This window comes from Podarcis pityusensis, assembly GCF_964106645.2.
Source record: "Podarcis pityusensis genome assembly, chromosome: 13".
Taxonomy (NCBI): Eukaryota; Metazoa; Chordata; class Lepidosauria; order Squamata; family Lacertidae; genus Podarcis; species Podarcis pityusensis.
The window spans coordinates 8,416,316-8,442,798 of NC_138038.1; the positions used below are offsets into that span (position 1 = coordinate 8,416,316).

The following is a 26,483-nucleotide window of genomic DNA, read 5'->3' on the forward strand; positions in this document are numbered from 1 at the left end:
CAGAGGTTGTGCTGCAAAAGATGCATTCTTCACATCCCCAACCCTGTCATTGAAGTCTAGTTTTTTGTTTTGCATTGGTTTTCTCTTGTCTTTGAAAATAATCAAACTTCTCATGAAACACATATTCTATATTATGAATGTCAAGCTTGGTTTTTGTCATCACTTACCTGAAATGTTCAGAATAGTGATGGTTGAGTTTCCCCAAGTCTTAATTTTAAATCGAGAGAGAGAGAAGAGTTTCTCAATCTGTGAAGATAACTTAATCCTTTTGAACATCTTCCCAGCATTACTACTGTACTGGAAGTCCACATTTTTTCCAGTAGTGCTTTCATAGTTTGTTTACTTCCTAGAAAGTAATAGCAGCATTCTAGGTGTTAAGAACGCTGCCAGAATGTCAAAACAGTGTGGGTGGGTGGGATGCAAAGGCAAGGCTTAAGTTTCCTTCTGGAAGAGAACTTACAGGGTTGTCATGCTTGCTTCATACTAGGGTGAGCATTATGAACCTAACTCAGTTGGTCTTCCAAGCTGCACTTTGATAATATTTATATCTGCCGGTTCAGAATGCTCATCTTCCTGGTTTTCTGTTTCCTTTTTAATGTTCAAGTTATAGTCCATAAAAGCATCCTTGTATACGATTTAATTTAAATGCCAAATACACAAAATGTATTACATGTCACTTATACGTTTAGGCGTGAGTTGCCATTCACGAAATCTGCTCACCTGACCAATCCTTGGAATGAGCATAAGCCCGTAAAGATTGGACGTGATGGACAGGTTTGTCATTTGTGTTAATTATTCCTCTTCAGTATCTTAAGGCCAGTAGTTAAAATTTTGGAATGCATTTGTTCTTATTTTATTTGATAGTTGTCCACATTTGAAAGACAGCCACCATTAATTCGAGCACAAAGAGATCCTAGAACAATGATGAACAGTAACCTCTTAGAAAAAAAGTCACAACAAAATATCTTCTTTTGAAGCATCTTGAAGTGTAGTCGATTCTTTATTAAAGCTACTGTTAGGCTACTTTCTGCCAAAAGCAGCCTTGAATCTAGATGAACTGTGGCTCCCACCATTCTCAAGTCTCTAAAATGGGTTCATTGTGAGGGAGAAATATGGGCTTGTTCTCCTGCTATACTAACTGGGAGGGTAGGGTCTTGTGAAAAAGCAGCCCACATAAACTTAGGACTTCCTTCACCTTGCATGGCTATTTCAAATCTCAGTGTGCTTTTTAAAAAGATAGCTGTAACACTATTTGGCATGCTGCAAATACAATTTTTGATAGCTAACAAAATAAAGATATGCACTCTTTGTTGCTTCATGGGCAGCATATGTCCTAAAATTCCGTAAAAACAAATTTACCTAATCTATTTGTTTGTGCCGGTGAGCTTTTGATCCATGATTCTGGGCTACACATGTTGGTTGCACAAGGTATGTGATACAACTCTTTCTTACTTACGCTGTAACATTTTTCTAGAAATCCCTCTGTTGGTTTCTAGTAAAACTTTCTCGTAGAAATCAGCAAAAACATGTCATTGAGCGTTATACTTCGTTGTGTCCGTCTGGTTGGCTGCAGAAGCTGTCTTTGGAAAATTTGGATTCATTCAGAGTTCACCTTGTAAAACGAGCGTTTAACTGTTCCAGGAAATTGAGCCTGAATGCGGAACCCAGCTTTGTCTTCTATTCCCTCCCGATGAAAGTATTGACTTGTATCAAGTCATTCATAAAATGCGGCACAAGAGAAGAATGCATTCTCAGCCCCGGTCAAGAGGACGGCCGTCCCGCCGAGAGCCACTCCGAGATGTGGGAAGGTTAGAAACGTTCTTTGGACTGATAATAGGCACATGTGTCAGAATTACGTGATGGAGGAATGTGATTCATCAAAAAGCTTTCCCTGCAATCAAGAAGAGAGAAAATCCTCACATCAAGCTGCATGGACGGGTTTGTGGCTTCATGGAGGATTTCACACTGTCCCCCCTCCCCCAGTTGGTCACTTTCAAGAGGAAAACGGGGACCTTTGGCTCATGCAGAAAATACGTTCTTGTAAACCTAGCTTAGACTAGATCTTTGGTCAGATAATGCAGATAATCTGTTCGTGTAGGTAAGCGGATTTATCATGAGCAGGCTAGGTGGAGGAAGAGCAAGTTTGTGTGTTCAAAAATGTGTTAATATCTTGTAAAAGCCTTTTCTTTCAGGTATATCTCTGGATAAGCCTTGTCAAAATATGGGACTTTTATCAGGATCACTTATAATTTTGCAGAAGATGACCGCCTCATTTTGAGGATAAAAATATTTGTGTTATTTTGCTGTTCAAGAAGAGCGTGTTTGGGACTGTCTCAAATTGTATCACCGTGCTGTGGTTAAGCCCATTACCAAATATTCTCTCACATCTTGCTGAGCTTCTGGAAGCCGTAGGTTCTCTCCAAAGGGGGAGGAAGTGGCCTTGGAGACCCGGCAACAAACCAAAAAGAATGGCTGTTGCTGTGTCTGTGTACACAACCTTTCCAGATGCGGGCAGCACCTGTGGACTTAAGAGTGGTTTTAGAGGATCGCCACGATTATTGATCACTGCTCTATGAACTTGCCAACATTCCCCAGAAAAGAGGGGTATATCTTGTTACAGAATTGGAGAAGTCTTTGCAAAGGACTGATATAAGCCCTTCTATCCATCACGATTCCCTGACCCCCTGTGTAGCCACTTTGCTTTCTGATAAATCTAAAGCCTTTCCGCTAAAGACTGTGTAGTTTGGGCTGAAACCTTTTTCGGTTGCAGTTTCCTGTTTGTGGAAACGTCCTGTGGTAGGTAACAGATATCCAACGAGTCCCCATATCCTTGCTGTTTAAAAAAAAAAAAAAAAAAGGACACCGTAACCTGTAGGTAGGAGGAATCCTGGCAGCATCCCCCTTTCTTTGGGCATAAGAGGACTGAGCAGCGATGGCTTTTGAAGTTAAGCCTGAGAGGTTTCCAGTGCAATAAAGTATTTACGAGTGAAGGTTTTGCAATGGACTGCAAACTATACATTATAACACCACCACACCTTCTCAAGCCTGCCAGGGCCTCCATTTATGTATGTGGCTTTCAGCTTAAAGTCAGTAGTTGGACTACTATATGAACTGTTACTATCATATATTATACCGGTCGTAAGTGCACACTCAAACTACAAGAAAGCGGTATGTTTATTCTTTACACCAGCTCTTTTTTTCTAAATCTATTTCTGCTGTACATACAGTTGCTTTGTTTGCTCAGAATTGTGATACTTGCTTTTAAAATGGTAATGCAATATATTTTAATGGTAGTTGGGGAGGAGGGAGGGGTCATTGCCTTTGGCCTGTATGATTGTTTCACCTTTTGATGGTGTATTTGAAGGGTTTGGGGGGGGGCATTCAGGTACCTGCTGGTGGTGAGCAAAGGAAAACCCAGGCTGGCAGCTGCAAAATACCTTCTTCGGAAAGCACAACCATTTCAGCTAGTAATAAGAATTTTGAAAAATCTCTTAGCTCTAATCTCGAGAACATAGGAATAGGCCATATTGTAAAAGGTCCTTCCTGGCTAGTAATCTTTGTATGTAAAGCGGGGGCAGGGGGAAAAGAGAGAGAGATGGGTCCGAATGATATCAGTCCAAGTGAGGCAGAGTATTTAGAGGTTCGGAACACGTCCGTAAGATGCGTCCAAATTGTGTGGCTCTGTGCTTGTAGGGCGAGCATCAATATAGCAATTGCACAAGTTACAAGTAGGGTTAGATTAGGTTTATGGCTACAGTTCTGTGTGTAACGGGGAGTAAGCCCTAAAGAAATAGGTTGGAATTAAGAGGTATGGCTGGGTCCAGGATTTCAGGTTCTTTGCAACCATAAAATGCCAGTTAAGCATATTTACGTCGACACAAGAAAGGATTGAGCGGTGAATTTGGTAAGGCTCACACAGCTGCCTGGGACTTCAGAAACCTCCCAGAAAGTCGTCCTGGGTTACCTCCTGTTCCTTCTGAAGGTATTTACTTTAAGGTTGCTCCAAACAATTGTTTAATTATTGTCTAATTTATGTAGGCGTCGACCAGAGGATTATGATATTCATAACAGCAGAAAGAAACCAAGGATTGATTATCCCCCTGAGTTTCACCAAAGACAAGGTTAATATCTCGTTATGCAAATACATTTGCACAAACGTACAGATTTGTGTATTAACAATCTTGAATTTGTGTAGAATGTGAAGGTTGAAATAAAGCTTTGAGGGTGCACAGGGGTCTTCAGGGCTCTAGTTAAAGCTCATTTTGAATAGGAAGACTTAACGGAACGTGTGGGATCGTGGTGCCCTTCTTGGAACATGGTAGGGGGACCAAGCTTAGAGCAGAGACAAAAATGTTAGAAATGTCCTTCTATTATATGAGTGAATATGTAGGTATGTCTTATTAATCTCCTCAAAACAGGCTACATTGTACTTTTGTTGATGTTTAGATTAAATCTTGGCATCAAGCTAAAATGACCAGATTTAACATTCTTTATCCAATAGCTAGATAATTACTGGAGTCTGCTCTATTCTGCTATAAAGAAAAACTCGATACATTTTAAAGCTCCTTACACAAATTGTTGAAGCCACCTTTGGGAACAGCAGAATTACCTTTCCTTGTTCTCTTTGCCAAGGCAGGTGCATGCTTGTGGGAAAGATGCTAATTTCTGTTTATATATTGCTATAGCGGTAAATATGATATATAATGCTGCTTGGTTTTAAACAGGCTATATAAAGGATCCCAGATACCAAGATGCAGACAGGTAAGAGATGCTTTAGTCTTTGTTTATTTTATGCTTTGGTAACTTAGCACTGTGTTTAAATTCACATATCTCATTCCCAACAGACGATTTTCAGGAGTGCGGAGAGATGTCTTTTTAAATGGGGTAAGTGTCTGCCTTTTCGTGTGCTGTAGCTGCACGTGCTTTAATGCTGCCAGTGTTTTTGACGTTCCCTGTATGTGTTTATTTTCCAGTCCTACAATGATTATGTGAGAGAATTCCACAGCATGGGTCCGCCGCCACCCTGGCAAGGAATGGTTTGTATTTTTAAACGCATTTTGACCATGCATTTGATTGAATGCATTCCTTAGAGTAACGATGATAAGGGTAGTTTCATTTCTTTATTTTTATGAACTTCCTTAGGGATCTAAAAATGACAAGCGATTCCTGCTGAATCAGACCAAACCCTATCTAGTCCAGCATTCTGTTCTCATGGCGTCCAACTGCATGCCACTAGGAAACCCTGCAAGCCAGGATATAAGCGTAGAGTCGTGCTCTTAAATGCATGCAAGAAAGATTTGCTATGTATAAAAGAAGCACAGGTGGAAAAGAGCAGGCAATATGAAAGAATGATGTCGGGGGGCTACCAAAGTTGTAGCGAAACAAGGCCACAGAAAAAAGAAGGAAATCAGCAAGCCTTATACTGTTGAAGTACAATTGGGGGGAGGGACACGGATGGCACTGTGGATTAAACCACAGAGTCTAGGGCTTACCGATCAGAAGGTCGGCGGTTTGAATCCCTGCGACGGGGTGAGCTCCCGTTGCTCGGTCCCTGCTCCTGCCAATCTAGCAGTTCAAAAGCACCTCAAAGTGCAAGTAGATAAATAGGTACCACTCCAGCGGGAAGGTAAACGGCGTTTCCGTGCGCTGCTCTGGTTCTCCAGAAGCGGCTTATTCATGCTGGCCACATGACCTGGAAGCTGTACGCTGGCTCCCTCAGCCAATAAAACAAGATGAGCGCCGCAACCCCAGAGTCAATCATGACTGGACCTAATGGTCAGGGGTCCCTTTACCTTTACTTACAATTGGGGGGGGGCACCAAAGGAGGCTAAAACCAAAGGAGGCTAAAAGATGCCTTGGCATACCCAATAGCTGACCTCTTCAAAAGGAAAATTGAATCTTGTGGGGAAGCTGCACCTAAAATGCAGACTGGAGTGGTCTGTTTGGGGTGCATGGAACCCAGGGCAGGCAAGATTTCTTTAGGAAGGAGGATATACCACAGCAGGCCCCACTTGTAAAGTACACTTAGATAGTATCCGGGTAAATGAACCATTCGATCTCAGAAGTTCCCAAACTGTTGCAGTGTGTCTGGGTTTGTTGTTGCAGATGGAAGACAGCACAACCATACAACATCTAGCACAGGGATACAGTGCATAGCTGTCAACGTTTCCCCTTTTTTAAAAGGGAAATTCCCTTATTCCAAATAAGATTTCCCTTTAAAAAAGGGGGAAAGTTGACAGCTATGTTACAGTGGCTACAACAGGCAGAAAAATCATCAATTGGTGGCTGAAACCCTCAGCGATTTTCAAGTGGTCCATGACAGGAGAGTTTGTAAACTACTGATCTATGCAATAACATTGAATTTCAATGTTCTGGGTGGCTTTGGTATCAAGACACTTGTGTCAAACTACAATATCTGTTCGGCTCCAGCCTCCCACCTGCTTTTGCAATCGGTTCAAAGCAAATGTATGCATATTGATTTTGACTGTAACTTTGGAGCATGTTTTTGGCATTGCGATAATCCTCACCCCATTCATCCTCCCTAGCATTCTGGAAGCCTTTTATTTTACCTTGCAGAACATGGCCCCCAGTGGCATGGTGAATATCCCCACTGCCAGTTTAATTCTGCACAAGGTACGGGTGCCCCTTCCACACGGAGAATTGTGTGCGTAGTATGTTTGTACCTATACAAACTACGCTGTTCAGTCGCTGCAGCCTCCTCCTGTGTCTGGTTGTGGAAATGTGGGGTTAAGTGTACAGTCTGGGCTAGTTTTTAACCACTATAAGGTATAGTGGTTATTACAGTTGCATTTGAGTGTTCATTGATGCCGATTGTGTTCTAAGGAGGAGAAATTTAAGCGAATAACACCGTTTTCTTTTTAGCCTCCTTACCCGGGTATGGAACAGCCTCCCCACCATCCTTACTACCAGCACCATGCTCCTCCACCACAGGCTCACCCTCCTTACTCAGGGCACCATCCTATTCCACACGATGCACGATACAGGGATAAGCGGGTGGTAAGTATGCCCAGAAGGGCTGGTACCATGCCAGTTAAGGGTCATGGGCAGATCTTACGCTGTCAAGAGACCTTTATACAGTCTTAAGTGTCACGCCTCTACGTTCATTGAAACTTTCAGTGCGTGTTCTGTCCCAGCCTTCAAAGAGCACATTTTAAAGCTACCGCTTGTGCCAAAATAAATAGTAGAATGCAAGCACACGAGACTGGAGAGCAAAACCTATGATGTTGTTTTACAAAGTTGTTCCTTTTGCGCATGCCCATCATCGACCCCTTTGCATATTTTTGCATATGCTCCCAAGTTAGTTTGAGCCTTGAGAGTCTCAGTTGTTGAAGACTTGGAAGATTTGCAAGAAGTATTGTATGTGGTTTGAGTTTTCCCTTTCAAAAGAGAAACTACGCTCCAGGTGCATGTTGAATCCAGATACAGCGGTACCTCAGTTCTCAAACGTCTCCGTTGACAAACATTTCAGAACTCGAACCGTCTTCCGTAACGGATTACATTCGAGAACCGAAGTACCACTGTATTTGAAGGCAAAGCCCGTTTTCATTTGCGATTTGTTTTGATCCTTCTTTTAAAGATTAGCATAAGGAATGTTAAAAAGGGACGCGGGTGGCGCTGTGGGTTAAACCACAGAGCCTAGGACTTGCCGATCCGAAGGTCGGCGGTTCGAATCCCCGCGACTGGGTGAGCTCCCATTGCTTGGTCCCTGCTCCTGCCAACCTAGCAGTTCGAAAGCACGTCAAAGTGCAAGTAGATAAATAGGCACTGCTCCGGCGGGAAGGTAAACAGCGTTTCCGTGCGCTGCTCTGGTTCGCCAGAAGCAGCTTAGTCATGCTGGCCATGTGACCCGGAAGCTGGCTCCCTCGGCCAATAAAGCTAGATAAGCGCCGCAACCCCAGAGTCGGCCACGACTGGACCTAATGGTCAGGGATACCTTTACCGTTACCTTCATAAGGAATGTTGGAGGCTTGAGGCCTCCAGGTCCATTATAACATCAGAGCACTGGTGGGTCAGTCCAAAGGTCTGTCTAGGCCAGCATCCTGCTTATCACAGTGACCAACCAGATGCCCATGAAAAGCCCTTAAGCAGCATTTGAGGGCAATAACCTGTCCTGCAGCATTACCTAGTGACTGGCATTCAAGAGGCATGCCACCCCCGCTCCTGGAGGCATCATAAAGCGATAGTGACCAGCAGCCTTACCTGTGCTTTGTAGCTTTTTAAAATTAGGTGATCTATAAAAACATTTCTGTCTCCTACAGCATGATTATGACATGAGGGTAGATGACTTTCTACGTCGGACACAAGCAGTTGTCAGCGGCCGAAGAAGCAGACCCCGAGAACGAGAGCGGGATCGTGAGAGGGATCGGCCCCGGGATACCAGAAGGGACAGAGATCGGGATCGGGGCAGGGAGAGGGAGAGGGAGAGGATATGCGATCGGGACAGAGACAGAGGAGAAAGAGGAAGATATAGAAGATAATGCATTGCGGAACTGCAGTCACTTAAAGCAAAGGCTTGTATATTTGTGTGTTTACAGGTAGTAAACTTCTATTTTCCTCTGTCTACCTACTTTATTGTGTAGAAGGATTTATAATTGACCCTCTTTGTTCTAAGCATGCAGTAAGCTGTGAACTGGAAAATCCCCATCGGCTAAACAAAAAGACAAAAAAACGTGCAAACTTGACCCTTGAGTTGGTGACTTTCATTTGAGCAGTTTCGAAAAAGTTTAAAGAAGGTAGATTAATGATCCCTATGTGTTTATCTTAACTGTAATTTAATCATCTGTTTGTTTGAATACCAGTTGACAACTGCCATAATATTTTTGCTTTTGTTTCCTTCCATGTAGTTTTTTACATGATTCTGTGGGGGGAAATGCTGCTATCAGGTATGCAAATACTGGGTGTGATGGTTTGGCTGTATGTCCGTGTTGAAACAGCCATGTCTTGGTTTTTCTGGTTGTTCCTTTTTTTATGGGGAAAAAAAAACCTCTGTAAGAGTCAAGCTTGTTCAATAATGAAAGCAATATTAAGATGACAATATTGATATCTAATTTTTAACCTTTTAAACAGCTTTCCTGTGTTGTGCTGGCATTTTGGTTAATGCTATTGTTTGTTCGCCTCTCCCACTTCCATATTACACCCCCCCCCCCGAAAAAAATGTCCATATTGTTTGGAATGTCCACCGTGTGTGTGTGTGTGAGCACAAAATCTTGCTGTATTCTACATTGCTACCATTTTTTTTTATAATAAATTGGTAACAGTCAACTTTCATGGATGTGCATGCTTCTGATGAGTTGTTTTGTTTTGTTTTTGAAGGGGGGGTGGAGCAAAAAAGCCTCAATCTGAAAAGGTCACTTCTGGCTCAATAGATCCCTTACCTATTACTGGTGCGGCAAAAAGCTGTTTTAGTATGTTTTAAGTTACATCCTAACTCCAGATGGGGCAGTGGTGAGCCCCATCTCTCCCTCCCCTGACCTGACAAAGTGCCTCACATGAACTGAATTTGCACTCTCTGAGCATCTTCAATATACTATATTTCTGAGATGGACAAAAGAATTCCTGGAAAGTAGAAAGCTTGAGACACATTGACTTAGGAAAATGGATAAAATTCATTGTGGAGTAAGAGATTGGGGGCGGTGAGTGAGTGCATCACAGAGAAGTGTGTTCATAATGCAAAAGCTGGACAGGGGCAAGGTTTCAGAGGTAGCAAAACCTCCATCTGGGGAACAAGAAGTCCACTGTGGTCAGAGCAGCGTTTGGGTTTAGAGTTCTGGGCAGAGGGGCAGCATCACAGTGAGATGATGGCTGGGACAGAGAGCTGTCTTATTTATGCAAAGCAAAAGCTAGGATGATCTAGTGGCAGTGACAAAGGTGGTGTGATGGAATTCTGTGCAATGAAAAGCTGAATTATATGTACAGCCATCTTTGGCCTCGCTCCTATTTTTCTAGTCATGGTAAGGGTCAAGCAGCTAATCAGGCACCGAAACCTGAACTGCAAGCATTGCAAATCTTCTGAGGTTTTACTAGACATTTCCAAGCATACTGTTGCTGTCATAAAGGCGAAAGTTGCATATATAGATATATAAATCCCTATGATCCTGAGGAAACTGAATTCTACACCAATATCATTTATTCCAGTCCTGAATTGAAGTATGCGTGCAGCTCTATCACAATGGGAAAAAAATTATTCTTAAGAATTACAATATTAATAATTTCAGCAGATGTGCAATTAGACACATTTTTCCTGGGTCACTGTGTCATTATTAGAATGGCTTCGGTGCGGACTATCCACCATGTGGGACTTAAACATTAAATTTTGCATTTTTAGTCCATTGATTCCAAGCAGATTCAGGCATGACTAGCGTCTGTTGGATCGTATCGATTGTGCACGTGCTGTACTCCAGCAGCAGGTGACAAACGTCCACAGGAAACCTTAACTGCTGTGTTTCAGAACTAAACGGTTCTCAATCTTGAAAAGGACCACGTTGTTTATGCGATTTCCCACTTTAGCAACACTTAGATGTATATTTTGAGAGATTCATAGTGAGTGTCACTGCCTCCAAATAAAACGGTTCTGTGCTATGTTGCCAGTTGTGGAGTTTACAGAATAAGCTCAGTTCAAAACAAAAACGAGTGATCTCGAAGTGTGAACCACCATTGATACATACAGTACTCATTCAGCACAGCTAAGATTGACTTGCTTGTACATCCGTTTGAGTTGAAAAGTGTGGCAAAAAAATTAGAAGTTTTAGGTGCAGTTTTCATAAAGGGGTGTATTAGCACACCAAGTCATGAGCATGCTGAATTATGCAGGCCACACAATGATGACCGAGTCCCAGGGGTAAGTTACTCTGTTTTTGTTTTCCTAAGGACCCTGCCACATTTCCGACAAAAAAATGAGCAGCATTTAACAGCAATGAATATGAAAACTGCCATGCAACCGATCAAGAAGGCAATGACGTCCAGGGAGTGATATTGGTACCAGGTCAAGTGATGGGCAGCTGCTCTCAAGTGCTTGGCACCTTTGTGGCGCATGACAAACTCAATCCAAAAGACAGCCCGGTCCAGCGGCTTTATCGGTTGGTCATGGTGGATCTGTGACAGCCTCATTGCATTTTCCTTATATCTGGAGGAAGATAGAGAAACAAGAACAAATTAGTATAGAGCCAGAACTCGGAGGACTGCAGTCTTTAATTGCTCCCAGGATTTAAAAACAAGACTGTTGTGGCAGCCTACTAACTAATGTATTATGGCAAGTAACACAAGGAAATTAAGGGAAAACATTGCTCTGATTTGCCTTTAACTTCTGCTGGTTTTCTTAGGCAAGTGGCCTTGTGAATGTTCCAGAAACATGCTATGTGCATTTTGTAGACTGGTAGTGTCATTTGTGGCAAAAAATCTGAATGAGCGACTGACGGGCACCAGAAAAACATAGACTGAAGAGATTGACTACTGTCGCAGTGGTACTTTTGGCTCCATAACCATATGGGGGACTGAATAGAAGGAAACGAGATATACCGTATTTTTCGCCCTATAAGACGCACCAGACCATAAGACACACCTAGTTTTTGGAGGAGGAAAACAAGAAAAAAATATTTTGAATCCCAGAAGTCAGAACAGCAAGCGGGATCACTGTGCAGCGAAAGCAGCGATCCCTTTTGCTGTTCCAGCTTCTGGGGTAGCTGTGCAGCCTGCATTCGCTCCATAAGACGCACACACATTTCCCCTTTTTAGGAGGGAAAAAGTGAGTCTTGCAGAGCAAAAAATACGGTTCTTGCCTTTCGGGGTCGTCTGCACCTCAGACTGAGGGCAAGAGGTGTTTGGGGGCAAAAGCCTTTGAGTTCCATAGTAGGACAAAAGTCAGAAGGCGCTAGATTCAAATGTGGTTTGGCAAGAGAAAATGTATCCCAACGTGGTAGAAGCAAACACTTGTGGCAAGAAGACCACCACAGCAGGGCAGGAGGAAATGGAGTCAGGTGGGCATGGGCTTGGCTATAGAATATTAATAATATGTGCTAACGATTTCTCGGCTACATTTTTCTTTTCCGAAACCTATTGCTGAAGGACCTAGCTTGCTCTAGGCATTGTATAGAGAAGGCGATCTGTGTCTCGCTCACGTGGCATTGTGAATGACAGTGTTCACGGCATCCACTAAGTCTTCTGTCTTCATTGTATGAATGTCCAGCTGTACAGCCATCCCCTTTGCCTTCATATGCACAACGTTATCGGGTTGGTCAGCAAACATGGGGATCCCAACCATGGGAACACCATGGTAAATAGCTTCATAAATCCCATTGGTTCCACCGTGTGTTATAAAGGCTTTCGTCTTGGGGTGTCCTGGAATGGGAAGATGGGTAAAATGTGATAAGGAATCATTCATAAATTTTCCCATATATGTACCCCCCAAATTTTTTTTGATACTGCATACTGTGTGTATGGCATGCTGTTTTTTCACTAGTTCCAAGACCCCAAAATACCTAATTTCATTGAAATATCTGTTTAAATTTCCCCATCCTATACAGTCGTACCTTGGTTTTCGAACAGCTTAGTTCTCAAATGTTTTTGTTCCCGAACACCGCAAACCCAGTAGTGACTGTCCGGTTTGTGAACTATTTCTGGAAGCCGAACATCCAACGGGGCTTCCATGGCTTTCGATTGGCTGCAGGAGCTGCCTGCAGCCAATCAGAAGCCGTGCTTTGGTTTGAGAACGTTTTGGAAGTCAAACAGACTTCTGGAATGGATTCTGTTCAACTTCCAAGGTACGACTATAGTGGTTTATATCTTTTGATTACCATGTTTGCCCATATTTTTCTCAACTAGTAGTCAGTTGAGAAAAATATGGGCGATCATGGTAATTAAAAGGTATAAACCACTAGTAGTCAGTTGGGGACAGTTGGGGTCTAAACCACAGCGCCTAGGGCTTGCTGATCGAAAGGTCAGCAGTTCAAATCCCTGCAACAGGGGTGAGTTCCTGTTGTTCAGTCTCAGCTCCTGCCCACCTAGCAGTTCAAAAGCACGTCAAGTGCAAGTAGATAAATAGGTACCGCTCCAGTGGGAAGGTAAACAGCGTTTCTGTGAGCTGCTCTGGTTCGCCAGAAGCGGCTTAAGTCATGTTGGCCACATGACCTGGAAGCTGTCTGCGGACAAACGCCAGCTCCCTCAGCCTATAGACCGAGATGAACGTGCAACCCCGGATTCCAAGACTGGACCTAATGGTCAGGGGTGCCTTTACCTTTTAGTAGTCAGTTGATTCCTGCTGAGACCTCCAAACTATTACAACTCCAGCTGCTGATAACATGAGACCAGAATAGTAACTTGTTGGCATCTGTCTGTCTCAAGAAACAATGGAGTGCACCCCTGGGAGTAAAGTCAAAGCGCAGTAGAAGACCAGTACAGTGGTACCTCAGGTTAAGTACTTAATTTGTTCCGGAGGTCCGTTCTTAACCTGAAATTGTTCTTAACCTGAAGCAACACTTCAGCTAATGGGGCCTCCTGCTCCACACCGCCGGAGCACGATTTCTGTTCTCATCCTGAAGCAAAGTTCTTAACCTGAGGTACTATTTCTGGGTTAGCAGAGTCTGTAACCTGAAGCGTATGTAACCCGAGGTACTACTGTAACTTGTAACTGCTGCCTTCCAACATCTGCGTTAGCAGCACTGAAGTGACTTCTCTGGGGTGCAAGCCTGGGCAGTGTGTGTGGAGGTCCTGGGCTCGGCCTCACAGATGTGGTTCAAAGGAAAACAGAGCAATATAGTTAATGTTGTAAGTTATGAGTGTCTTGACCTGTGCAGCTGTCCCATACAAGGCTAAAACCTTCAACTTTGGTGTTAACCAGCACCACTCTCTAACCATCAGGGCTATCCAAAGATGACAATGCTTTAAGATCTGGACTCCATCTGATAAAAGCAGATTATTGCAACTGATTATTGTTTACAGCATTCAGGCTTAGTCCAGTTGACATACAATCCCTTAATATTGCCATTCACACACACACAAAAATGTGTTTCAAGAATTTTCAGCGCTCAAGCACAAAATAGCGCTTTCTAAAATGCACGTATTTTGCAGTCACCCAAATTATGAATACTTGGAAACTCGGGTTTTCAAATACATTTTGTGGGTTCCACAGTGCTTTGCGTGTGTAGTTTCCAACATGGAAATGCAGAGGATATATTTCCTAGCAATTGTCAGAATGGAGCAATGAAGGCAATGTTTGCAGCATAAGATCTCTTACCAAGAAGGTCGTTTTGTGGGATCCAGTCATAAAGTCTGGTGTTGGCTCCTAATGTGTCTGGCCTTTTTCCTTTGTAGCGCCAGAGGACCTGGGATTGGGGGGCGGGGGGAGAAATGAAAGAATAATGGCAAAGATGATTAAGCTTGATGCTGGCCCACAGGTTATATTGACCTTTTATCAACACAAAGGAAAAAGATTAAAAGTTAAAACATTGAGCATGAATACAGCTAAAGCCGAAGATTTTTTTAAACACATTGCTTAAGTATATGCTTAAATGCTCTCTATAAAAACCAGTTCTTCAGCAGTCGTGGGGGTTTTTTGTCTTTACACAAAAAACAGAACCGTTTTCTTTTTGAAAAGCTCAAATATGTGCCTATTTTAAATGGCCAACAAGACTTAAGTTCTATTCTGTTCATTGATCTATTAATATGTAGAGCCCTGGTTGAGATTGTACCCCATCCTAGACATAATGATGTTTATTTAAAATGTGAGGAGTATAAAGGTAAAGGTACCCCTGCCCGTACGGGCCAGTCGTGACCGACTCTGGGGTTGCGTGCTCATCTCGCTTAAGAGGCCGGGGGCCAGCGCTGTCCGGAGACACTTCCGGGTCACGTGGCCAGCGTGACGAAGCTGCTCTGGCGAGCCAGCACCAGCGCAGCACACGGAAACGTCGTTTACCTTCCCGCTATAAAGCGGTACCTATTTATCTACTTGCACTTAGGGGTGCTTTCGAACTGCTAGGTGGGCAGGAGCTGGGACCGAACGACGGGAGCTCACCCCACTGCGGGGATTCGAACTGCCGACCATACGATCAGCAAGTCCTAGGCACTGAGGTTTTACCCACAGCGCCACCTGCGTCCCATGTGAGGAGTATACTTATTTATATTATGTCTTATATATTATTTAGCTAAACTTTCTCCAATGTTATTTTATGTCCCATACAGTGGTATCTCAGGTTACGTACTTAATTCATTCCGGAGGTCTGTTCTTAACCTGAAACTGTTCTTAACCTGAAGCACCACTTTACCTAATGGGGCCTCCTGCTGCCACCGCGCGATTTCTGTTCTCATCCTGAAGCAAAGTTCTTAACCTGAGGTACTACTTCTGGGTTAGTGGAGTCTGTAACCTGAAGCGTCTGTAACCTGAAGCGTATGTAACCCGAGGTACCACTGTATTGGTATTCAATGGACATTTACTCCCATGTATCTTTTCCCAGAAGAATTAGTACATCATTTGCAAAGTAACTTTTGCCTCTCACCCACTATGTTAAAGGGAAGTGTATGTGTGTGTGTACAAATAACTTCAAATATATATAAACAGCTACATATTTCAGAGAAGTATAGCATCCTTAAAATATCACAAACAAAAGTCAAATGCAAAAATAAGGTTAAAATTCCACATTTGATAGCAGCATAGATAGCAATTGCATACGATATCCTCTCGGACATCACCATAAACTGAAATCACATAAGGGGACCATAATGACAACTACTATTTATTAAATTTGTTAGTCATTTTATCTTGCCCAAGGCAACCCAAAGCAACCTACAAACGAACCCCACATAGAAAACTAGAGCATTAAAATCATCTCACCCATTTCTAAAAGGCCACAGTTGGTTAAAGGGCATCCATCGCCACAGAAGAGACCTGTTCTTATGTTGCCACGTTCCAAACTTCTCATGGAGGGAACGCATGGAGAATGGCCTCAGATGATGATCTCATTCAGGGGTTGGCAACCGTGCACTGTGCTAAACTGGCGCAGAGCAGAGCAGGGACCACCTTCCATGATGCTGGCCGGCTTCCCATTGGCTGCAGGAGCCTGCTGCAGCCAATGGGAAGCTGCGCACGCCTCCTCCGTGCCAGAAGGAGCGCCAGAAATAGTGTTTGCGCATGCACGCGCACTCCAGCCCACTGTGGCATCTGCGGGACCATGAACCAGCCCAAGCCACAAAAACTTTGCCAACCCCTGATGGTTGGTACATATGGAGAGAGGCGCTTCTTTCAGTATTGTGGTCTTGAGGTGTTTAAGGCTTTATAGGTCAAAACCCAACACTTTTAATTGGGCCTGGAAGCTAACTGGCAGCTCATGTAGTCGGACCAGGATTGGTGTTATATGCTCAAGCCATCTTGCCTTGGTGAGCAACCTGGCCGCTGAATTCTACAGAGACAGCCATTTCCCACGCACCCAATATGCAAGCATGTTTTTATCCATGGGCAGGCAACCTAAGGCCCGGGGGCCAGATCTGTCCCAATCGCCTTCTAAATCCGGCCTGCAGACGGTCCAGGAATCAGCGTGTTTTTACATGAGTAGAATGTGCCCTTTTATTTAAAATGCATCTCTGGGTTACTTGTGGTGCATAGGAATTTGTTCATTTTTTTTTTTTTTTTTCAAAATATAGTCCGCCCCCCCCCACAAGGTCTGAGGGACAGTGGACTGGCCCCTTGCTGAAAAAGTTTGCTGACCCCTGTATTTTATCAGTAGTAGGAACACCCTAGCCTCTCTCACTTTCTTCCCAACTGAAGCATTGTGGTCACTCTTCCAAAGTCCAGCATACAACACACACACACACACACATATATATATATATAACCAAACAGCATGAAGCAGGCATCCAAGAAAACATACCTTCTGTGGAAGCTGGCTGAGGGCCAATGCGATCATGTTCCCCTTTTCCTCTGTTAAGTTTTTAATCATTGAGCCCAGGGAGAAGACCACAATGCCATGTTCTCCTGAACTCTGGACAAATTTTTCCATTTCCTATTAAAAGGCAAAAGCAATTAAAAGTAACGTTCCCTCTGCTGCTTGAAATGCATACATGACTAGCTGTGGTAATCCATTTTTTCTTGGCTTATTTTATAAGTTGTGCTGTAATAACATCCTTAACATTGGCCGTGCTGACTGGGAAATGGGAGAGATCTTCTAAGTAAAGCAGAGTGTCTAACATTTGGAGCACACCAACGTCTGGAGGGCCACAGGTCCCCAACTTCTGAGAGAGAGAGAGAGAAAATAACTAAAATGCAGAAGACAACAGTAGTGAGGAATTTAATTTGTGAGAAAGATACATTTTTGTTTAACGTCAGTGGAATTCCATCATTCATCATAAGGTGGCAGTGTCCCCCAGCGATACATGAAATTCACCTTCCAGTTTTTGAGAATTACCTTGAGAGATATACTACTATTACTACTAATAATAATAAATATCAGGCTTCAGTTAATGAAGTGTTTTTGTACTACTAAGCCTATGGTATTTATGATGATAACAAGGGCAAAAACTGCTTCTCCTTCCTGTTACGGTTGTCAAGTATTAAATCTTGGGAGCATATTTTATAGCTTTATGAATTGCAGTTCATATATAGTTTTACTCTGCTTTGTCAACTTGCCTTATTTGACAAGTTGAATCTAATCTACCTTGTGTGTGTGTGTGTGAGAGAGAGAGAGAGACAGAGAGAGAGAGAGAGAGAGAGAGAGAGAGAGAGAGAGAGAGAGATTGGGGAGGGAATTAAGTAAACTGGTTGGCTAGCCCTGAAAATAATAATGACAACAAGATCAATATCAATACCTGGCCTAGTCTAACTTTATCAGTTCTAAAGTCCTAAAGGGGAAATGATAACTAAGGTATTTCCTGGAGCTGCCTACAATGGACTGTTGTTTCACAGAGCCATTCCTGGCCCATGGTCTGAAGCCTCTTTCTTGGGGCTGTGTGGTAAGAGTGGCCCTTTAGAAGAAGAAGAGGAGTTTGGATTTGATATCCCACTTTATCACTACCCAAAGGAGTCTCAAAGCAGCTAACATTCTCCTTTCCCTTCCTCCCCCACAAGAAACACTCTGTGAGGTGAGTGGGGCTGAGAGACTTCAGAGAAGTGTGACTAGCCCAAGGTCAGCCAGCAGCTGCATGTGGAGGAGCGGGGAAGCGAACCCAGTTCACCAGATTACGAGTCTACCACTCTTAACCACTACACCACACTGGCTCTCCACACTGGCTCTCTTTAGCTGCTGGGCTGCTGACTTGAGGGCCCTCCTAGCACTCTGATGGCTCCTGAGCCCTATTCCCAGCCTTTTGCTGCACCCCACCTTGTGCTTAAATATGTCTGGGGCTTGAGTGGGACCGACATATTTGCCCACTCCACTTTTGGAAGCGAACGTGATGCTGGCAGGTTAATCATCTGCAGCCCCCAACTGCAATCTCTTTGCCGCTTCTAGAGAAATCTGAAATGGATTGAAACCCAGACCAGAATCCATCCCCACATAAACATGGGACACAATCCATGTCTCTGCACAAGCTCCACTGGGGTGAACAGAAGATAGCCCTGGCTTCCTCAACCTCAGCCCTCCAGATGTTTTGAGACTGCAATTCCCAGCATCCCTGACCACTGGTCCTGCTAGCTAGGGATCATGGGAGTTGTAGGCCAAAAACATCTGGAGGGCCGAGGTTGAGGAAGCCTGAGATAGAATGTGTCCTCCGTGTCAGATCTGTCCATCTTCCAGGCTTCCACTCTGAATGTCACCCCTGAATTTGCCCCTTGATAAACCGTCAGATATGGATGCTGTGAAACCACCAACTACCTCAGATTTGGAGCTGATATTCAGAGCAAGCCCATGAAAGAAAGCCATCCTCCTCCACATATACGTAATTAAGGGGAAGAAATGGAGGCAGTGAGAGATTTTACTTTCTTGGGCTCCATGATCACTGCAGATGGTGACAGCAGCCACGAAATTAAAAGATGCCTGCTTCTTGGGAGAAAAGCAATGACAAACCTCGACAGCATCTTAAAAAGCAGAGACATCACCTTGCCAACAAAGGTCCATATAGTTCAAGCTATGGTTTTCCCAGTAGTGATGTATGGAAGTGAGAGCTGGACCATAAAGAAGGCTGATCGCCGAAGAATTGATGCTTTTGAATTATGGTGCTGGAGGAGACTCTTGAAAGTCCCATGGACTGCAAGAAGATCAAACCCATCCATTCTTAAGGAAATTAGCCCTGAGTGCTCACTGGAAGGACAGATCGTGAAGCTGAGGCTCCAATGCTTTGGCCACCTCATGAGAAGAGAAGACTCCCTGGAAAAGACCCTGATGCTGGGAAAGATGGAGGACACAAGGAGAAGGGGACGACAGAGGATGAGATGGCTGGACAGTGTTTTTCGAAGCTACCAGCATGAGTTTGACCCAACTGCGGGAGGCAGTGGAAGACAGGAGTGCCTGATAAGTCGGACACGACAAAACGACTAAACAACAACAACTTGTCCTTGCCACCACATGTCCTCCCCTTTCCTGGTGGTGTTTTCAAAGAGAACTAGGCACGATTACCATGACCAGTTATTTTGGAGCAAATAAGGGCAAAGAAACGAGCATAGGATAAAACATCTGAATAAAATACAAGATTAAACACGGATAATGGATGAATAAAAACTGATAATTAAAACATAAAAACTAAAAACAAATAAAAACATTCAGTTAAAACAACTGTAAGAGCGTAAGAACTAAAAGACTCTCAGTTAAAACAACTGTAAGAGGCTGCAGAGTAGAAGCCTCTGAAATAGAGGACACTCACAGTATTAGAAACTGATGTGCAAATATGGTTAAAGCAGACAATTAAAACAATGTACAACAATAAATTTAGACACAGTGTGCAACAATAAACTATCCCAGGGAGTTGACTCAGAGTCACCCATGGAACCGGGTTTGGGGATATTCATGCCGGACTATTTTGAGTTGGGCGATGGTCTGCGTCTACAGATTTGTACACAGAATCTGGCGACCATCCAAGTCTTCTTCTGGTCTTTGCCTAACAGCAAAAGGTCAATTTTTTGCTTTTGCGGGAGGTCAGCAAGCCTCACCAATGAACTTACTGCGTGCCTCTTCATAAAAGGGACATTTAAAGAACAAGTGTTCTGGGCTTCCTATCTCTCCCAGTGGACAGGTGCAAAGTCTCTGGGCATAGGGGACTTTTCTAAAGGCTCCATCCAGGACCGGCGAGGGAAGAGCCACGCTTCTGGCAAGTGTAAAGGCCCTTATTGCATTTCTAGATACGAGAAAGGAGAGATATGCTGCCGGTGCGGCTATGTATCTCTCAATTTCTCCAATTTTATAGTCGGGGCACCTTGCGCAGTCCTGTTGTCTCTCGGTATCTAATATTCTTTGCCTGACCGTGGCTTTTGCCTGGCCCAAGCCCAGACTTAGAAGGGCTTGAGGGGCAAAACCCAGTTTCTGGAGGGTGTTCAGAACTCCAATACCATGACCAGTTGACGGGCAAAGGAGGGAATTACCTCTGGCAAAGGCTTGGCTGGCTGGCAGTGCAGACCCCCCACAAACTCAAAATTGGGTAGGAAAGGCCGCGGGAATTCAAAGTCCCAGTAGGTGCGAATCAACCAGATCTCTGCTTTCCCCATCACTTCACATAATGTTGTGGGTCTCCCTGTTGAGTGAGAAAAAGGAAGGGGGTTAAATTCAGCTCAACTCTTCTTCCCAGATTCAACAGCTTTGGCAAACTTGCTTCCAGAAATACTGTGGTTCAGACATTACATTTCAGCTGTGTACGGTGCACCTGAAAAAAGAAGACAATAAATGTGAACCACAACAGGGGACTGAGCTTGCAGAAATGGATGTACTGCACATGCTTGCTTCTTAGGATTGGCTTTGGCTCCTTGGTGGATACTCTTTCAGAGGCACACCCGAGCTCACGGTTGCGTAATAGCTGAAAGAACCCACTGCTTCAAAGTCAGTGTTGATGGCTGAAGGCACATCACTCTTGTTTCCAATCTGCTTAGATCAGCTTTCCCCAACTTGGCTCCTTCCTGAAGTTTTGGACTACAGAGTCCATCAGCCTCGACCAGAATGTCTGCACTGACTGGGGCTGATGGGAATTGTAGTCCAAAACCTCTGGAGGGAACCAGGCTGAGGGAGGCTGGCTGAAGCTTCATTTCTCAGGGTTTTTGAGACCTTATGGGCAAATTCTCAGTGACCCACTAGGAAAGAGTTTGGAATCAACCATCTTGAATATTTTTTTTAAGAAAAGGGAGGAATAAGAAACACCTAATACAGTGGTACCTCGGGTTACATACACTTCAGGTTACATACGCTTCAGGTTACATACGCTTCAGGTTACAGTCTCCGCTAACCCAGAAACAGTACCTCGGGTTAAGAACTTTGCTTCAGGATGAGAACAGAAATTGTTAAGTACGGACCTGCAGAACGAATTAAGTACTTAACCCGAGGTACCACTGTATTGAAAAGGAAACACAATGTTTATTTTTCAGGAAGGATCACTTCCTGCTCACAGGTCATTCCTATATATCTCACATAGTTGTTGTCTTCCACTGCCCCAATTCTGTCATATTTCTCCCATTCTTCCATTGCCAGATCTGCTTCTAGCAAGTTTCCAAGCTGGGCATGAAGGCAATACCTCTCTGCTTCCCTCTCTCCTTTCCCAGCACCTGGTGCTCAGGGATATATACTGTACCACCTCCAAACATCTGGTTGTTCATTGAGGAGGGCTGAGTTAGCCTTCGTATCTCTTTGGTTACACTTTTAAAAATGCACCCCTCAAGAGTCCAGTATCTCGGTTGGCAGGTGTCAGGAGCCGGTCGGCAATAAATCACAACGGGGTCAGTAAAGTTAACTCTTTATTCAAGGAAACATGGTTGGCTCAGGACGCCAGGCCTACTGAGCACAGCAACTCTTCTTGGTAGATCTTGCCCCTGTGAGGCCATTCCCTTCTGTGTGTCCCCACCTTCCCAACAGCTCCCTAAGTCTCCTCCTCCCCTGGGTACTTTCCAAGCAATCTGAGAATCCACCGGCATGCCTATTTTTGCCCCACCCTCTTCATACTTCTTCTGGTTCTGGGTGACTAGGCGGGAGGAGAGCTGGTCACAGCAGGAGGGGGAGACCCCCTGGTTTCTTCAGCAGCCTCCCTCATCTCTGCTTCATGGTTCTCCTCTTCTCCAGCCTCCACTTCTGCCTCTGAGTCTGAACTGCTCTCTTCCACAGCCTCTTCCTGCTCACTAAACCCTGTTGTCTCTTCAGCTTCCAACACCACCTCCTCCCGGTCTGCTCCTTCTTCTCCCTCTAACCACTCACTGTCTTCCCATCCCACCCCCTGGGCTCTGAGCCTTCTTCCTTTGGGGGTTCCCCAGCTGGTGCCTCCCACTACTCTGCATCCGGCCAGTCCGTGACACCAGCCTCAGCTTCCACTTTATCACATTAACAGGAAACCAGAACTATGCTGGGCGAACAGCCCACTTGCTGCCACTTGGCTCCTCCCCTGCTGCTGCCAGCAAGTAAACAAACCCGGAAGGGGATGGCTCAGTGCTACTGGGATCACAAGCCAGCCTCAAACTGCTGCTTGTTACTGGTTTTATGACTCCTGGCTTGTTTAAAGTAAAATGAGATGAGCCACTGTTGCTCATGCCATGCATATTTCTCTGTCCCGTTATCATCTATGGTCAAACAGGTTTTGTAATCTTTTTCCGCGTACTTCAAAGCCCCACAAATCAACAGCAAACAACAGCAGACCCTGTTGGCCAAAGATGATAACATTTTCAACTTTTGGGGGTGGAAGCAACAGAAGATAGGAAGCTGCCTTATACTGCCTTGGTCCATCTAACTCAATTCTGTCCACATTGACTGGCAAGGTGTGATGGCCTGGGATTCCGATTCTGAGAGTGAACCGGAGGAATCCCAGCCAGCACAGGAGTCCCCGCCTCCAGGGCCGGCTGAACTGGGGCAAGGCCTAGATTCTGAGGAGCCTGCACCTGTGCCAGATCCTCAGGAGCAGGCACCAGGTGAAACCATTCTGGCCCCAGAGGTGCTTGAGGACTCAGTGTCTACAGGTGAGCCTTCCCCGGGGCCCAGTAACCCTTCGGCCTCTCCTGAACTGCAGAGGCTTAGGGCAGAGAGGCGAAGGGAACTGGTTTCTCCCAGGAGGAGTGCTCGCCTTAAGGCCAGGAGAGGCGGGGCTCCTGGGGGCCGGGACCGCCCCTGGCCTTAGAGAAGATAAAGGGCAGTCAGCCCGGTCCCAGGTTGCGGGAGCAACGTCGTCATTGAAGAGCTGTTTTGGCCAGCATCCAGTCCTGTTCCTCCAGTGTTCCTGTTCCCCGCCCGGCTACCTGCTTCTGATCTTCGAGTGTTCCTGTCCCCGCCCGGCTCCCTGTTTCGGACCTCACCTCGCACTTTGTGGACTATCTCCAGGCTAGTGACTTAGGACTGAACTTTGACTACGGTAACAGTAACCTTCCCCCCGGGACCAGCACAGTTTGCTCCCGCCTCACCCGCACTCCCCCTTCGTTGGGGTGCGTTCGGGAACAGCCAGAGGCCATGGTTGACCAGGCAGCTGCGCTGGTGGCATTGGCCCAGGAGAACCAGGCCTTGACCCACACCGTTCAGCAGTTAAGCGATGTGGTTGCGGCGCTTCAGCAACGGTGGGAAACCTTTACAGATCATGGGGCCGACACCCCAGCTCCAGGCAAGTACCCAGTGGCTTTGCCAGAGAAATTTGATGGGACCCTGGCCAGTTTTCCCATGTTCTTCGCCCAGGCCAAGTTGTATATTCAGGGGCGAGCCCGGAACTTCCCTGACGACCGCACCAAGGTGCACTTTCTGATCAGTTTGTTAAAGGACCAGGCGGCCAAGTGGGCTTTGCCACTGCTCCGGCAAGACTCTCCTTTGTTAACGGACTATGTGGGATTTTGTAACCACTTAGAGACTGTGTTTGGCAACCCTCTGAAGGAGAGCCAAGCCAATCGGGCGATTCGTCAGTTGAGACAGGACAAGTCCACAGCCGCCGCCTACGCCACAGAATTTCGGCTGTTGGCACAAGACTTGTCTTGGAATGACTCCGCACTACGGGACCAGTATCTGGAGGGACTGTCGGACGAGATACTGGACCAGTTGGCCATGATGGAGCGTCCCACCACGCTGGACGCCCTCATTCAGCGGAGCCTGCAGATAGACGATCGGTTGGAGGACCGTCGCCAGGCCCGGGACCACCAGCACCCCCGGCTCCTAGCGCCCATCCTTCCCAACAGGTCCACGCCCACAGCCGAGTTGCCAGTCGAGCCAACGCAGCTCGGGGCTGTGCAACCTTGCCTCTCCCCCTCGGAGAAGACGCGGCGTCGGGAGGCAAACCTGTGTCTTTACTGCGGTGGGAGTGGACATTACGCCCGTTCCTGTCCCAGGAAAATGCCAGTCGCAGGAAAACCACCAACCTCTGTAGCCGAAGGCCCTAGCAACGTGGGGTCCCAAACCATGCAAGAGGGGCCCTCACCAGTGGAGTTGCGACATCTCATGGTTCCAGTGCGTCTCTACCCTCCAGGTGGGCCCTGGATTCTTACCCACGCTCCGGTAGATTCGGGGGCAACCCGCTCCTATATGGACGCTGCCTTTGCCGCTCATCATCAGGTGCCACTTCAGAACAAGCCAGAACCGGTACAGGTGGAGGCAATCGACGGACGGCTCCTGCGTTCGGGTGCTGTCACTCGGGAGACCCAGCCCTTGGTCCTGTGTCTCCAGCAGCACCGGGAGGTGCGAACTTTGGACATTGCCTCCATGCCCCGGTTCCCCCTGGTGCTTGGAATGGACTGGTTGGAGGCTCACAATGTTCAGATTGACTGGGTTAATCGGACTGTGCACTTCCCAGACCCATGCCCCCATGCTCGGTCCGAGATGCTAGCGGCCGCACCCACTGAGGAGGCAGCACCCACGCTCCCAGCCGTGTACCGGGACTACCAAGACGTGTTCGAGGAACGGGGGGCAGACCAGCTGCCGCCGCATCGGTCTTTTGACTGCGGCATAGACCTCCAGCCCGGAGCGCCCCTGCCGGTGAGTCGCTTATACTCTCTAACAGAACCAGAGCGCGAAGCTTTGCAGGACTTCCTGCGCAAGAACCTGGAGCGTGGGTTCATTAGGCCTTCTACCTCACCCACCGCTGCGCCAGTACTCTTCGTTAAGAAGAAATGTGGGGAGCTTCGCCTTTGCCATGATTACCGGGCCCTGAACAAAATTACCATCCCGGACCGGTACCCCTTGCCCCTTATTTCGGAGTTGCTGGAGCGGGTGCAAGGGGCGCAGATGTTCACCAAGCTTGACCTCCGGGGGGCCTACAATTTAATTAGGATCCGAGCCGGGGATGAGTGGAAGACAGCATTCGGGACCCGGTACGGGCAGTTCGAATACCTGGTTATGCCCTTCGGATTGTGCAACGCGCCCGCTGTGTTCCAACGGTACATCAACCACGTGTTCCAGGACTTGCTGGACAAGTACGTGGTGGTGTACCTGGATGACATTTTGATTTTCTCCCGTGACCCGGCTCGCCACGAGGGTCATGTCCGGACCGTGCTGCAGCGCTTGCGGGAGCACCGCCTGTATGCAAAGCTCAGCAAGTGCGAGTTCCATCAGCAGACAGTGGATTTTCTGGGTCACCGACTCTCTCCAGATGGGGTGCAGATGGATCCTGGGAAGGTGGCAGCGGTTCGGGAATGGGCGGCACCTCGGAACCGCAAGGACCTACAGCGTTTCCTGGGGTTCGCCAACTATTACCGGACCTTCATTGCGGGTTACGCTCGTCGCACTACCCCATTGACCCGGCTACTGCGCCCCAAGACGCCGTTTTCCTGGGACAGCGAGGCAGAGGAGGCGTTTCAGGGGTTGAAGGCCTGTTTCCAGAGAGCGCCGATCTTGCAACATCCGGATCCTTCTCGACCCTTTGTGGTAGAGACTGACGCCTCCAGTACGGCTCCCGGTGCCGTCTTGTCCCAGCAGTACGGACCTGATGCGCCACTCTTACCCTGCGCCTTTTATTCCCGCCAGCTCCTGCCGGCGGAGCGTAACTATACTGTATGGGAGCGGGAACTACTGGCCATCAAGGTGGCTTTTGAGGTCTGGCGCCACCATCTTGAGGGGGCACGACACCCGGTGGAGGTGAGAACCGACCACCGGAACCTGGAGTACCTCCAGACCACCCGCAAGCTGAACCAAAGGCAGATCCGGTGGGCGTTGTTCTTTTCCCGGTTCCAGTTCCGGATCCGCTACATCCCTAGCTCCCAAAACCAGAAGGCGGATGCCCTGTCCCGGAAACCTGAAGACAACACAGACACGGTACAGCAGGCAGTACCCACCACGATCCTACCACCGGCTGCATTCCTGGCCACCCAGGAGGCTGAGCCACTGCAGGCTCGGGTGCGGGAACAGCAGCGGGTCGACGCTTGGGCCCAGGAACGACTCCAGGAACTGGCCGAAGGGTCA

The 26,483-nt window shown here is 46.3% G+C and overlaps 2 protein-coding genes and 1 long non-coding RNA gene across 5 annotated transcripts in view; 2 read left to right on the top strand and 1 right to left on the bottom strand.

The window, feature by feature from the left end:
* YTHDC1 (YTH N6-methyladenosine RNA binding protein C1) overlaps positions 1-9,288 on the top strand; it is a 22,616-nt gene extending 13,328 nt beyond the window's left edge. For all 3 annotated transcript variants that reach the window (XM_080976723.1, XM_080976725.1, XM_080976724.1), the window contains 8 exons: positions 690-774; positions 1,642-1,808; positions 4,039-4,121; positions 4,725-4,761; positions 4,845-4,884; positions 4,974-5,036; positions 6,883-7,017; positions 8,280-9,288. In XM_080976723.1, coding sequence (XP_080832849.1) covers positions 690-774; positions 1,642-1,808; positions 4,039-4,121; positions 4,725-4,761; positions 4,845-4,884; positions 4,974-5,036; positions 6,883-7,017; positions 8,280-8,498 — 829 coding nt within the window. In that variant the 3' untranslated portion in view covers positions 8,499-9,288. The remainder of the gene's footprint in view (positions 1-689; positions 775-1,641; positions 1,809-4,038; positions 4,122-4,724; positions 4,762-4,844; positions 4,885-4,973; positions 5,037-6,882; positions 7,018-8,279) is intronic.
* The window catches only part of LOC308460687, a 197,869-nt gene extending 183,569 nt beyond the window's left edge, over positions 1-14,300 (top strand). Inside the window, exon 2 of the long non-coding RNA XR_013978723.1 lies at positions 13,762-14,300. This is a non-coding gene — a long non-coding RNA (uncharacterized lncRNA). The remainder of the gene's footprint in view (positions 1-13,761) is intronic.
* LOC308460424 (UDP-glucuronosyltransferase 2C1-like) overlaps positions 8,992-26,483 on the bottom strand; it is a 20,816-nt gene continuing 3,324 nt past the window's right edge. Inside the window, exons 2-6 of the mRNA XM_080976811.1 lie at positions 20,513-20,661; positions 16,875-17,006; positions 14,249-14,336; positions 12,135-12,354; positions 8,992-11,143 (exon numbers count right to left, since the gene is read on the bottom strand). Of these exons, the coding sequence (XP_080832937.1) occupies positions 10,864-11,143; positions 12,135-12,354; positions 14,249-14,336; positions 16,875-17,006; positions 20,513-20,661 (869 nt within the window). The 3' untranslated portion in view covers positions 8,992-10,863. The remainder of the gene's footprint in view (positions 11,144-12,134; positions 12,355-14,248; positions 14,337-16,874; positions 17,007-20,512; positions 20,662-26,483) is intronic.